The sequence below is a fragment of the Agelaius tricolor genome, unplaced genomic scaffold (genome assembly GCF_023055355.1).
Source record: "Agelaius tricolor isolate 1412-34295 unplaced genomic scaffold, bAgeTri1.0.p SCAF_31, whole genome shotgun sequence".
In the NCBI taxonomy this organism is placed as follows: domain Eukaryota; kingdom Metazoa; phylum Chordata; class Aves; order Passeriformes; family Icteridae; genus Agelaius; species Agelaius tricolor.
The window spans coordinates 2,647,339-2,660,078 of NW_027269291.1; the positions used below are offsets into that span (position 1 = coordinate 2,647,339).

Genomic DNA, 12,740 nt, shown 5'->3' on the forward strand with positions numbered 1-12,740 from the left:
GTATTAAAAATGAAGCTATGAAATTGCACACAAGCATCCTCACTGATACTCAAACCATCCAAAAATTTCTGTTAAGGGAAGACAGGAAGGTTGGTTTTCCTAAAAGGAATGACTGATACAGAAGATGTAATAAAGGTAAAGTAATAGAGGTAAAAAAAAAACCCAAACCAACAAACAAACCCTTTCTGCAGAATTATACAGAACAACTTTGATTTGTTCCTGTGTCTCTGTATCAGTTACATGGGACATAACCCAGGTGCTTCTTGAGCCAAAGCAGCTGGAAGTACACAAGAGAATTTCATTCCCTTTGGGAGAAATGGATTTCTCAGTGGAGAAAATGCTCTCCCAGACTCCACTGAGTGTTGAGGTGAACCATTGAAATTCCTACAGTGCAGGGAGGCCTTGCTCCCTCAGATGTTTCAGAGATGAAGTGGAGCAGCAGGTGGAATGTCAGGCATGTCCTCTGCGTGGGCCAGGGTGTGCTGGGAGGGGCCTCTATCAAAAGCTGTTTCCATAAACAGTTGCTGTAACAAACAAAACTTAATTAGCAACAAGCACCACCACAAAGGCTGAGTGAGAAAACAGTAATATCCCAAATCAATAGAGGAAATTGTGTATCACAGTTCCACCTACAAGGTAACAGACTGGGATTTGCTAAGGATCAGGTACCTGGGCAGGAGGAGAGGGGTGAGAGGTACCCAGGGGAGAAATGTCTGAGGCTCAGGGTGCTGTGAGAGCTCACAGGGCAGATGTACAGCTGAATTCTCCACTGCATTGGGCAAAGATACAATCTTAAAAGAAGAAAATGGAAGACAGTAAATATTTCCTAATTTTGGTCACGCTATGTCTGTGAATAGAAACCAAATCTGAAGGAAAAAATGCTGTTTTGATGTCATTTATTGACTTAATCCCCAAACCGGGAATTGTACCTTTCTCCTCCAAGTATTGTACTTGTGCTGCATAGGGAAAACATCCTGATAAAATTCTGAATCCCCTTCAGGAACATGACCAATGACACTCCCAGCCATGTCAGGAGAGACCAGCCCCAAGCCTCAAAGCTTTCCCAGGTCTCTCAACCATCCTGTACCTGCACTTGGTCCAAGGAAGGGTTTTTCCCTGCAACACACTTCCTTCCCTTAGCCTGACACAGAGCAGTTCTGCAGTTGTTATGATACCATTTTTCATAATTAATTTGTTATTTATAAAACACAATTATAGAGGTGGGATTGAAATAATTGCTGCCATGTGATATTTGCCATTATTCACTGAGTTTTTATGAGGTATTACAAATAAGTCACAGTGGTTCTGTGTATCTACAACGTGCATCCTGCAGTGGGCTTTCCAAAGGTAATAAAGGATTGCAAATAAGCAGCATACAAGCATAGGATAATGATAAACCTATGAAAATCTCAGTTAGCTATTAAAAAATCAGCCAGAATTCTTTGACAAATATCTGAGGATTAGAAGAGAGATGGGAACATTCCTTGCTGTCCTGTACTGTGGCAGTGTCCTGTTGTGCTGAGAGGGCTGTGACCAGGACGAGGTGAGTGGGATGAGTTTGTTTCGGGTGACTGTCACCCCGTGCACTAGATCCCAACAGAGATCTCCCTAATTCAGAGCCACCCAACAGAAATTACATGTTTTGTGGTAATAAACAAATGGTCACAAACACTTAGAGGAAGGGTTAAGCTTCCTGTCACTGCCAAGCATCTCCTTTTGGCAAATTAAGGCTTGCAACCACACATGGAAAGCGGGTACTCCCTTCCACGGTGACACCCACTGTCTCAGGTATAAATGCAGAGGAGGCTGGCTGGAACTTGGAGCTATGATTCCAGAACAACTGTAGGACCAGCTTTGACTTTTCACCTGAGTTTTTTGCTGCTGCCACAATGAGCTGTGGCTCCAAGCAGCCCCTGAAGAGCTGCCTGCGGGGGAGCAGCGGTGGAGGGGGCGGAGGGGGCGGCTGCCATCCCTCGGCCTCCTCGAGGACAGTCACCTCCAGCACCAGTGGTGGTGGCAGGTTTTCTGGTGGAGGAAGCTCCAGGAGCAGCTGTGGTGGAGGAAGTGGCTATGGCAGGCGCAGTAGCTATGCAGGAGGAATGAGCAGCAGCAGCTGTGCAGGGAGACTGGGGGGTGCCTGCTATGGAGGGGGAATGGGCCACAGCAGCATGGGAACGGGCTTCAGGGCTGGGAGTGGTTTTGGGGGCTTTGCTGGAGGTGGGGCTGCTTTCAGTGGGGGCAGCTTTGGCAGTGGTGGCTTTCAGGGAGGGAATGTGGGAATTCTCTCCTACGATGAGAAGCTGACCATGCAGAGCCTTAATGAACGCCTGGCTTCCTACATGGAGACAGTCAGGAATCTGGAAAAGGAAAATGCTCACCTTGAACAGTTAATCAGGGAGTGGTACCAGAAGCAAGGTCCTATTGGCCCAAAGGACTACAGCCACTATTATGAAAAAATTGAAGAACTTCAAAAGCAGGTAGGATGTTCTTTGCCAGAGAAGTTGAAGCACTGACAGACTGAGAGATTCACAGGAAATGTTTTCCTAACATTTTGTGTCTCTTCTAGATTGTGGCTGCAGCTGTGGAAACCCACAAGGTGCTTTTGGACCTGGATAACACAAAGATGACTGCAGAAGACTTTAGAATAAAGTAAATATATATTGCTCTTTTACAGGCATTGACTTCCTTCCTCCTGCTTTTCTGAACTTAGTTTCATAGATTCATTCCATAAACAAATATCAATCCACAGGGACTTGGCTTTCTCCTGCTTCCATGGCAGCACAACTGAAATAATTTGTGAAACTTCAAATTTTTCAGTATTCCTAGAGTGGTCTTTGCCTATGGCTGCAGAACCAAAGCTTACAAAAAGTTTTATTTTTAAGAAAAAAAAAATTGGGATATTCTGTCACTGAAAGTCCGGTTAAACAGTTAGATGGAATCTGCAAAAAGTTGCAGTAAGAAGAGAGGATGAAAGAGACCACAGAATACATTTTAATACTAAAGTTTGATATTAATATTAAACTTTGTATTTATTTAGTATAAAGAATAACAACTTCATGTTATTAAGTAGTATTATAAATTAAATGTTAAGTATTGGCTGATGATCTCCTAATTCTGATGGCTGAGAGATGCTGCAAGCTCCAAAGTAGACACAAAAGCAGCCACTGACTCTGGAATAGGTGAATTTTCCATAAACAATGTCAGTTAGGGGGAGGGCTGAGGGGCCAGGAGCAGGGCTGACCTCTGTGCCTGCCCCTGGCACAGGTACGAGATGGAGAGCGGGCTCCGGCAGAACGTGGAGGGCGACCTCAACAGCCTGAGGCCCCTGCTGGACAACCTGACCCTGGCCAAGTCCGACCTGGAAATGCAGTTTGAGTCTCTGAAGGAGGAGATCATCGACCTCAAGAAGAACCACGAGGAGGTAAGAGCCTGCTCCTTGAAATGCACGCTGGAGATGTGGGAAGCTGACATCCAACACTGACCAAGGGGCACAGCCAGGCTGCTCCAGGGTGCCCCTGAGCTCAGCCCCCTCAACAAGCAAGGACTGGAAAGTCAAGGCTAAATAACTGCAACACAAACCCTGAAAAAATATATATAAAATATATGCATATACATATATACATACATACATATATATATATATACATACATATAGATATATATATATATCTGGGAGTTCCTGCTCCCAGGCACCCACAGCTAGTGGGGGGACAAAAGATTCCAAACATATTGATTATGAATTGTTAGGTAGGAATTACTGTCATATATATATATATATATATATATATATATATATATATATATGTATATGTGTGTTGGTGAAAGGAAAGGCTCCATTTCTGTTCATTGTCCTTGGGCCTGGGTTTTCTCTGCAGGAAATGAAACTGCTGCAATCCCAGTCCAATGGGGATGTGAATGTGCAGATAAACACTGCTCCAGGAGAGGATCTGCTGAAAAAACTGAATGAGATGAGGCAAGAATATGAAGCTATAATTCAGAAAAACCGTGCAGAGGTTGAGAAGTGGTATGAAAGCAAGGTAAATGGTGACAGCTCTTGGTAAGAACTTTCTGTAAAGGAATGACACAACATCCATTGGTTTTACAAAATAACAGTAGAGTCCCTTTGCTCAAAATGAAGTAAATCACAAGTGGGCTTGAATTGCTCTGACAGAGCCACACAAGCAAGTTTAACACCCCATTCTACCAGTGGCCCTTCTGCAAATTGTTGTGTTCCAGATGGTCCCATGATAAACTGCCATGTTGGCATTGTAAGTAAAACTCAGAAGCTGCAATTCCCTACATTCATTTTTCAGATGGAAGAAGTGAGTCAACAAGTCCACTCAAGTAGCCAGGAAATAGAATCAAGCAACCAACAGATCTCTGTGCTGAGACGTGAATTTCAGAGCCTGGAAATTGAGCTGCAGTCACAGATCAGTCAGGTAGGTAACAACTGCTCCTCATCCCCTGGTAAGCAAAGAACTCAGGAGCTGCTGGAATGCCAGGATGTCAGCTGTGACAGCCAGTGAGCATCCTTGCCACATCTGACACTGTAGCCACATTTCTCTTCACAGAGAAAAGCAAGGCACAATTCTCCCCAAGAATATTTCTGGGTTTCGTATTCTCTGAACGTCAGAGAAAGGAAAAACAATTCTTATCATTTGCTGTGCCTGTGTTTGTGCAAAAGTAGAATGCAATATGGAGATTGTTTACCCACAGTGATGGTGTTTTGTTTCCTTGGCCTGTCAGGGCCAGGTGTGTGTGTGTGTGTGTCAGGACTGTCACTGACAGCCATGAGTTTTCTGTGCTTGGCAGATTCAGCTTAGATGTAATGTAATATAACGGATAATAATATACTAAATATTATATTATAAAATATAATAGACATATTATATTATTATATCTATTATATTATTCTATGATATATTATAAAATATAGTGTAGAATAATATAATAAATATAATAAATACAATAATTAATGAGCCTTCTGATAAGATGGAGTCAGATGCATCATTTCTCTCCCCTCGCTGGGCTTGCCTGCAAATTCTATATGACACCATGTGGGACTTTTCTCATGTTGGGCATGAGAATGATCTAATCCTGCCCCATTGCCATAAGCCCTGCATTTTGTTTTCCCTTTGCAGATAGACTCTCTGCAGTCCAACCTGGATGACACAGAACGTCGTTACAACATGCAGCTGCAGCAGATCCAGGGCATGATCGGGCCCCTGGAGGAGGAGCTGGCCAGCATCCGCTGTGAGATGGAGAGCCAGAACGAGGAGTACAAGATGCTCCTGGGCATCAAGACCCGCCTGGAGCAGGAGATCCAGCAGTACAGGGCACTGCTGCAGGAGGGGCAGCAGGGCATTAGGTACAGACATCAATTAATTAACTTTCTATCAATGCCATCAGGGAAAGAGGACAGCAGTAATGTTTGTAGTAGGAACTGGTGCAAGGGATTAATCATCAACATATTTACTACAAGCACAAGAATTCACATGGAATCTAAATCTTAGCTGGCAGCATGCAAAGCTGTACTTGTACAAAAGTGTTTAGAATTGTAATTTGCCATTTCTTCCCCTAAGTACCATCAGGAAGTGATGGCACATCAGGAGATGCCATTATTTGGGAAAATGAAAGGTAAGAAAGAAATAACACACTCCTTCCTCCTTACAGCACTTCACAGGGAGGAGCTGGTGGTGGATCTTCAGGAGGAGGAGGAGGTCATGGAGGAAGCAGTGGATCTTCAGGAGGAGGAGGTCATGGAGGAAGTAGTGGATCTTCAGGAGGAGGAGGTCACGGAGGAAGTAGTGGAGGAAGAAGCTGTTGGTCCTCAGGTGGAAGAAGCAGTGGAGGAAAAACCGGAGGATCCTATGGAAGATCTTCCTCTTCTGAAAGTGGAGGAGGAGGGAGTGGAGGAGGAAGTTCAGGAAGTGGAACCTGTGGTAAAACTTCAGGTGGAGGAAGTGGCAGTGGAGGAGGAGGAGGGGGTAAATCCTGCCTCTCCCGCTCTTCATCTTCCCAGTCCCAGCCTGGCGACTCTTGTGAAAGCCCAGGTAAAAATGGAATTTAAAAACACATCCTGCAATCCACAATTCTCTCTGAATAGCAGGAAAGGATAGAACAACTTCCTTCCTGGAAATATTTTTGCTGGTTTTTTCCCAGTCTTGTTTTAAGGCCACTCTGACATTTGTTCTTAGACAGTGACAAATCAACATGAGCAGCACAAAGGATGGCATGAAGAGTTGTGTCAGAGGATGGGTGAAAAGAGGAAATGGAGGGGGAAAAGGGAAAATGGTGCCAAATCCAAAGTATGCAAGGAACTAGGAAAGTAAGAAGTTAGAAATGTGACTGGCATTAAGCAGAGGTTGTTTAAAGCAGGGTAGAATAATTGGAATACTCCAGACATTTCAAATATAAGGGGCATTGGCTGCAAAATACTGAAGCAGCAAAAGATGGAGAATGACCAAAGGGTCTGATCCATATCTGACTTCCTGGCTCTGGTTCCAGGAAGTGTTGAAAACATGAAGCTCTGCCTGGAAGGAAATAAAACATTGGAGAGAGGAGCAACCATGGAGGAAGTGTCTGAAGCCATAAAACAGATGAGACGGGGTAAGGGTCCAGGTCCAGGCAGCACCTCAGACAAAAGCCTGAAAGTGGTGAAAATGAGCAGAAAGATGTAATTTTTAGAAAGATTCAATTCCACTTTTGATTTTCTATGAAAAGATGGAAAATGGTCCTGTTTGAGGTTTGCATTTACTCCTTATAATGACCAGGTTCAGTCAGGCTCTGTGCCAGACACAGTTTCCATTGCAGACTGACAGTCAGTCATGACATGAGAGCTGGCTCTCACCCAAAGGGCCTGAAGCCATGAGTGCAAACAGCAGGAACACTGCACAGACACTTCTGATGCTGAAAACAAGGCAGTGATTTCAGGAGGATTTTGTGTCATGAGGAAGATTATTTGGTAAAATTTGGTGTAGATGAGCTGTAGTTTTAAAAAAATTCCTACATAGGCTTTGCAAACTCCTCCACAAAAATTTGTTCCTCTGATCAAACATCCCCTCTGCCCTGCAACACTCCAACATATATTAATGCTTGGTAGGCAAGATTAAAGGATATTATGTGCCATCTCTCTTTAACTTATACAAATCTACTGTAAATATCCATACACACACAAATGCAGGTTCTAAGTTCACCTGTATTTGGTTTGTAGCGCTGCAGCCACACTAAATTAAAGTGATTTGCACTGCCATGGCTCAGAACAGAAGCAGATCCAGGTAGTTAATTGCTAAATCTGCACACACACTGTACAAACTCAGGTCTGGCACTATCTGGACCTTTCCAGAAGGCTGGGAACAACCCTGGTGCACTGAGGACTGCAAGGGTGATACTGAAAAATTAACATAAGGTTAAAAATGCTGAATTCCTTAAAAAAAATTCTTGCTTCCCTCCATCTTTCAACAGGGAGTTTTAGAAAGGTTGAGGAGTGATGAGCAAGACCAGCATCTTCCACTGCACAAGCTCCCAGTGAGGCCTTTGGACCAAGCAAGACTCTACTGAGCAAGGCTGAACATCCCCTGCCCTGAGCAGGAGTGAACACTTGTCCAACTCACTCCACTCTGCTCACTCCAGGGGCTCTTCAGAGCTCTCTGCATGTCCTGTCTGCTTCTTCCATCTGTGTTTCTGCTCCAAATCACTGTTACCTGAGTTAATCTCTACTGTGATTGGTGCTCCTGTGGAATAAATGCCAATAAATCTTTGCTTCTCTCTGATGCAACCAGAAATCTGTGTCTAGTTCAAGTTTCTTTAGCTGAGATTTTTGTTTGAATCAGTTATAAAGATCAAGATCTACCTGTGGAATACACAATGATGTATCAGATTATCCATAAGACCCAAAGTTTTCAGTGACATATTCACCACTTCACACTCACTGGGCAAAACTTTGCAGTCTGCACTGCCAGGAACAATGCTCTGTTGAGGGAAAACTCAGTCAAAACCCTTCTGCTGTTGACTTCTATCAGGGACAAGAGGGTGGGTTTAAGGAACTGATTATTCCCTATAAACCTCTTGAAAATATGAGCTCTGTTGGGAATTTCACTTGAAAATAACCCAGAGGGTTATTAGTATACTATGGATATTTGTATATTTTGTTGTATTTTACACAACACCTGCTCACAGATACATCCTTTCTCCTGCACACCTCTCCCCTCACCTGCTTAAGCCCAAACAGAACCATCACTCTACAAGTCTTTCTCTCTCCATTTTACAACCATGAGGTTTGTTTTTTCTTCTGAGGAAGGCATCGCTCATGGGAGAATGTTGGGAAACCCAGACTGAGTGGGAGACCGTGGGAACAGGAATCCCAAACTCCTGAGTTCCAGGCACATCTGTGCCAGTGATTCACAGCGTTGCCTTATGCTGGGCTCTCAGCCATGAATTACTATTGGAAAACAAAAAAAAAAATCGAATTTTTTTTTTCCTGACCAGTGTCCCTCTGGGGGCTGGAGGAACCCTGCATGAAGGACTCCTGCACACACAAGCATGTGCTGATGCACCTGGCCTGACACCACAGTGATGGCGGGGATTGTTTGTCAGGATACCCCCAACTCCCAGCTGTTGCAAAATCACCTTCTTCATTTTTAACTCCTTGCAGCATCACATCACACTTGTCTCTGTTTTGCTACCTGTCCCCTGAGCCTACTTTGTCCAATTGCTCTGCTTGTTTTCCACCTCTGGCAGGTGGTGACAGCTGCTTCTCAGACCTGTCTGTTCAGGATACTCAATTTACAACCCAAATTAAGGAATATTCCCAATCCTGGAGCCCTGCTTCTCATACCTCCCCTAGGAGCCTGCCAAGTTAACCTCAAAAATGTTGTTGCTCAGGGCCTGCTTCCTGGCTGTCCCATGGTGATTTACAGATCTCTGGCTTCACAGTGACACCCAGGAGGCTGTTGGGGTGCTTGGATATGATTTACTCAGAGGAGCAGCCTGTCCATGCTGGACTTCACTGCTCTCTGCCACTGTGGTACCACTGACACCTCTTGCTCCTGTCTTTCTTTCCAAAAACAGAACTTACTTTCAGTATTTTACTGCTGGTTATCAGGCATCTCTGCATTTACCCCTGCAGAAGAAATTCTCCTGAACTGACCGCTGGGGGAGCAAAGCAGAAACTGGGATTTGGAGCGTGGGAAGGGCAGTGAGGCAGCTCAGGGGCTGAGAGCCCAGTGCTGAGCACAGACACGCACCAGGGTGCAGCATGTTGCAATACTCAGTGCACTTCTGCTGCTGATTTAAATGCCTACTTTAATATGTTATAATCAGTAACAATTTCTGAGCCATAAGGATAAATAATATAGAACTACTACTACTTTTGCTACTCAGCATTGATTGTACTGTCTTTTCCTTATCTAAAATCTGTGGCTTTCTTAACAAGATGTTTCTATAATGTTTTTACATTTAATGAGTTTGCATCTTCTACAGTGTAAATCAGCTTCATAATATGGTTTATTGCATACTATGGTATGTGACAAAATAAATACAAACCACCAATAAACTGACAAAGCTCCCTACTTAATCATGGCTTTAGCACTAATTACAGACAAAAAAGGAGACTAAAATGAGATGGTTTCTTACCAGACCCCAGAAGAAAAAGCCAATTTTAAGATTCTTTCCTTTTTACATTTTGGATTACAAAATCTGCACCTGGGTTATCACTGGCACTTGCTTACTGAGAAAACAGATTTACACAGAGGAACAGAGCTAGAAAACTCAAACCATTGCAAAGCAGGAGTAAAAAATACAAACATTGTAGTGTCAGGTGTCAAAGCTTAGGGCAGGCTCAAAGTGGGGCAGCAGCAATACTGAGGAGTGAGGAGAACTTTGCACTTTTTATTTGCATGCATCTCATTAGTCATTAATCAGCATAATAAGCTTTAATTTTATGAGCACAAAGTGTTGCAATTCGGATACTTATCTGGTGCTCCTATTAGTGCTCTGAGAAGATAATTGTGGTACGTGTTGGGACAAGATCTTCAGAGCAACCTCAGGCAAAAAGCAATGTGCACACACTCCTGTGTTTGGCTTCAGAGCTCCCAAGCAATCCATGTGTCCATTTGAAAACACAGATGTCATTTCCAAATTGCCTGTGTGTATATTGTGCTGATGTCTCTTTTGTTGAGCATTCATTGTCAGCCCTGTTAGTTGCCAAATGCTCCCCAGGCCATCTTCATGGGCTGCAGAATGAGTACAGCATGTGCATCGTGGCACAGGGCTGTGGGGGAAGGCAGAGCCCACCTGGGCTGTCCCTGAGTGTGCAAATCCTCTGCAGAGCTCAGCCCAGCAGGACCTTCCTCCCTTGCTGTGCTGCAAGGACAGCAGATGCCATGGATGAGCTCCTTCCCCACCCAGCATGAGCAGAAAGTGCCACAGCAGGGCCACCCTCCATGTGCACTGAGCAGAGCCAGCCAGGTGTGGGTGCCCACAGCTCTGAGGGGCTCTGAGGCTGCACAGCCCAAATGGACTGAGGTACCTGAACCTCAGAGAGAGGCAGGAACCTCAGCAGGTGTTCCCACCATGCCCTCCAGCTGTTCTGTTTTGGTACCAGCAAAAGGAATTATTCCAATCTAATTGCCTTCACCCTGTAGGGGACTGGGGAAATGACAGTGGGACCACGCTGATTGTGGCTCAGAAACTGCTAGAAACACTGAGAGCTGACAGGAGGGAATTAGCAGCCTGCAAAGTGTCCCCAGCTGTGGGGCACACACCCCCTGACCCACAGCTCTCACAGCTACATGGCAAAGCCCACATGTGCAATTTTAGGATCTGAGGAACAGCTGTTCTTCCCATCAGCCTCCTTGCATGGAGGATCCAGGTTATCCTGCACAAAAGGATGTGCTGGGAGAGTGCTGGAAGTTTTAAACTTCCCAAACAAGCCCACTGCTGCCTTAGGGGTTCTTGTTTGCTTTGCTGGGTCTAATTTAAATTTCTTCAGAAATGACAATCTAGTGATTTCACTAGAACATTCTGAGCTGAAGCAGGAATGAGGAGTGAGCGCCGTCTCTGAGGTGAAAACAGACCCTCTCTTCTTATAAAAATTTCTGGTAAGAATGATGGGAAGAGGTCATTAAATAGATGAAAAGAAACTCTGGTAGTTGCCTGAGGCAGAAGAATGACATTGAATTAAGGGAAAATGTTTCCATTTTTCAGCACACAGGTATAAAAGGGAGAACACATTTTCTCCAGGTCTGTTTGGAACGCAGCAGCTGCAGCCTGGGCTGGAGGGTCCCAGCTCTGCAGCATGGGCTGCTCCCAGGGTTTGTCATCACTCTGGTGATTGGAAGTCACTTTGATATGGATCACAGAGACCTGACTAAAAGGAGAACAATAACAGAGTGAGAGTGAAGGAACATGGCTGGGCTGAGCCTGAGCAGAGGCTGCACACTCAGAACATTCCACTGTGCATCACACAGGGGAAAGAGATGAGAGATGGTCCTAAACCTGATGGTTCAATTTTGGATAATTCCATAAATTTACATCATCCATATAATATATTAGTGAAAAGCATCAGAGAACAAAAATCTTTAAAGGCTCTTCTAATGAGCTCAGAAATGAAAAATTCATTCTGTCCACAGAACAGATCTTCTTTGCTTCACAAGTATTTGCACAGTCAAATAATTAATAACAAAAAAAAAATTAATTAAAACAGCCAGGAGGGAATTCAGTGTGTGCAACTTTACAGGAGGATGAAGTATTCATAGTTCACCTGTATTTTTCAGGCACTTCAGTGTCCTGCTCCAGAGAGACACACAGTGACTGTGACAGAAACCAAACATGCCAAGGACAGTTCTCAGCTCCAGGAATACACAGGAATATAGCCCAGCCTCATGGCCAGCAGGGTTCCTGTAAACCAAGGTGTTCCCCACCAAGGTGGAACTACAAACAAAAATGAAATAGCAGCAATGCTAAAGACAAAACAGGAACATCCTATATTCTAAGTTACCTTAGATCTATACTCAAAATCTGTGATTTATATACAAAGAGTGGTAACGACACAAAGCTAAAATGAAATCTCAAGGTGAGTGGAAGTTCTCTACCCTTAGTGGTTTGAATATTTATTTCCTTTCATTGTTGTTATTTTTTAAAGTATTTTCCAAGCCTGAAACAAAACTTGCCCTTATCAGAAGAACTCTTCTGTATGTACAAATCCCTGCTGTGAATAGTTACATATGGAAAAAGATACCAATAAATAAAATAGGAAATAATGTGGGTTGTCAGAAGATAAATAAACAGATTAAGATACAATTTTGGCAATTTTTTTACTCCTTCTTTAAACATTATGGGGAATTTGGCATTTGCTATCACTAACAAACCCACAGATCTTCTACCTTGGCTGTGAAAAGCATGTCTAAGGAATATCCCTGGAATCACTGATGGGAATTTGACCATGATAATCAATTTTACTCACCACAGCAGAGTTTGTGACAAAGGGTCCCACTGAGCAAAGCAGCATTACCCAGACCCAGAGGCAAAAGAGCACAAAAAAAAGAAAAACCGTTTTGCCTGTAGCAAACTCCCTCTTTCTGCACCAATAACAGACTGTGCTAAAGCCCAGAAACTGTTTATGCTGCTGAGGTGTCACTACCAGCCTACAGCTGAGAATCAGGAGAAATTATTCCATCACCAATGTGCTCGGAATCTTTCATCATCCTTCAGCCATTGAGAGATCAAATAGCAAGATAAAA

At 43.8% G+C, this 12,740-nt stretch overlaps 1 protein-coding gene across 1 annotated transcript; it reads left to right on the plus strand.

Annotated features, from left to right (window-relative positions):
- The first annotated feature begins 1,889 nt into the window (after window positions 1-1,889).
- LOC139601469 (keratin, type I cytoskeletal 15-like) lies at window positions 1,890-7,490 on the plus strand. The gene is made up of 10 exons (XM_071450574.1): window positions 1,890-2,477; window positions 2,567-2,649; window positions 3,265-3,421; window positions 3,876-4,037; window positions 4,314-4,439; window positions 5,142-5,368; window positions 5,674-5,720; window positions 5,793-6,053; window positions 6,508-6,609; window positions 7,465-7,490. The coding sequence occupies exons 1-10, from the start codon at window positions 1,890-1,892 to the stop codon at window positions 7,488-7,490; spliced, it is 1,779 nt and encodes a 592-aa protein (XP_071306675.1).
- The last annotated feature ends 5,250 nt before the right edge of the window (window positions 7,491-12,740 follow it).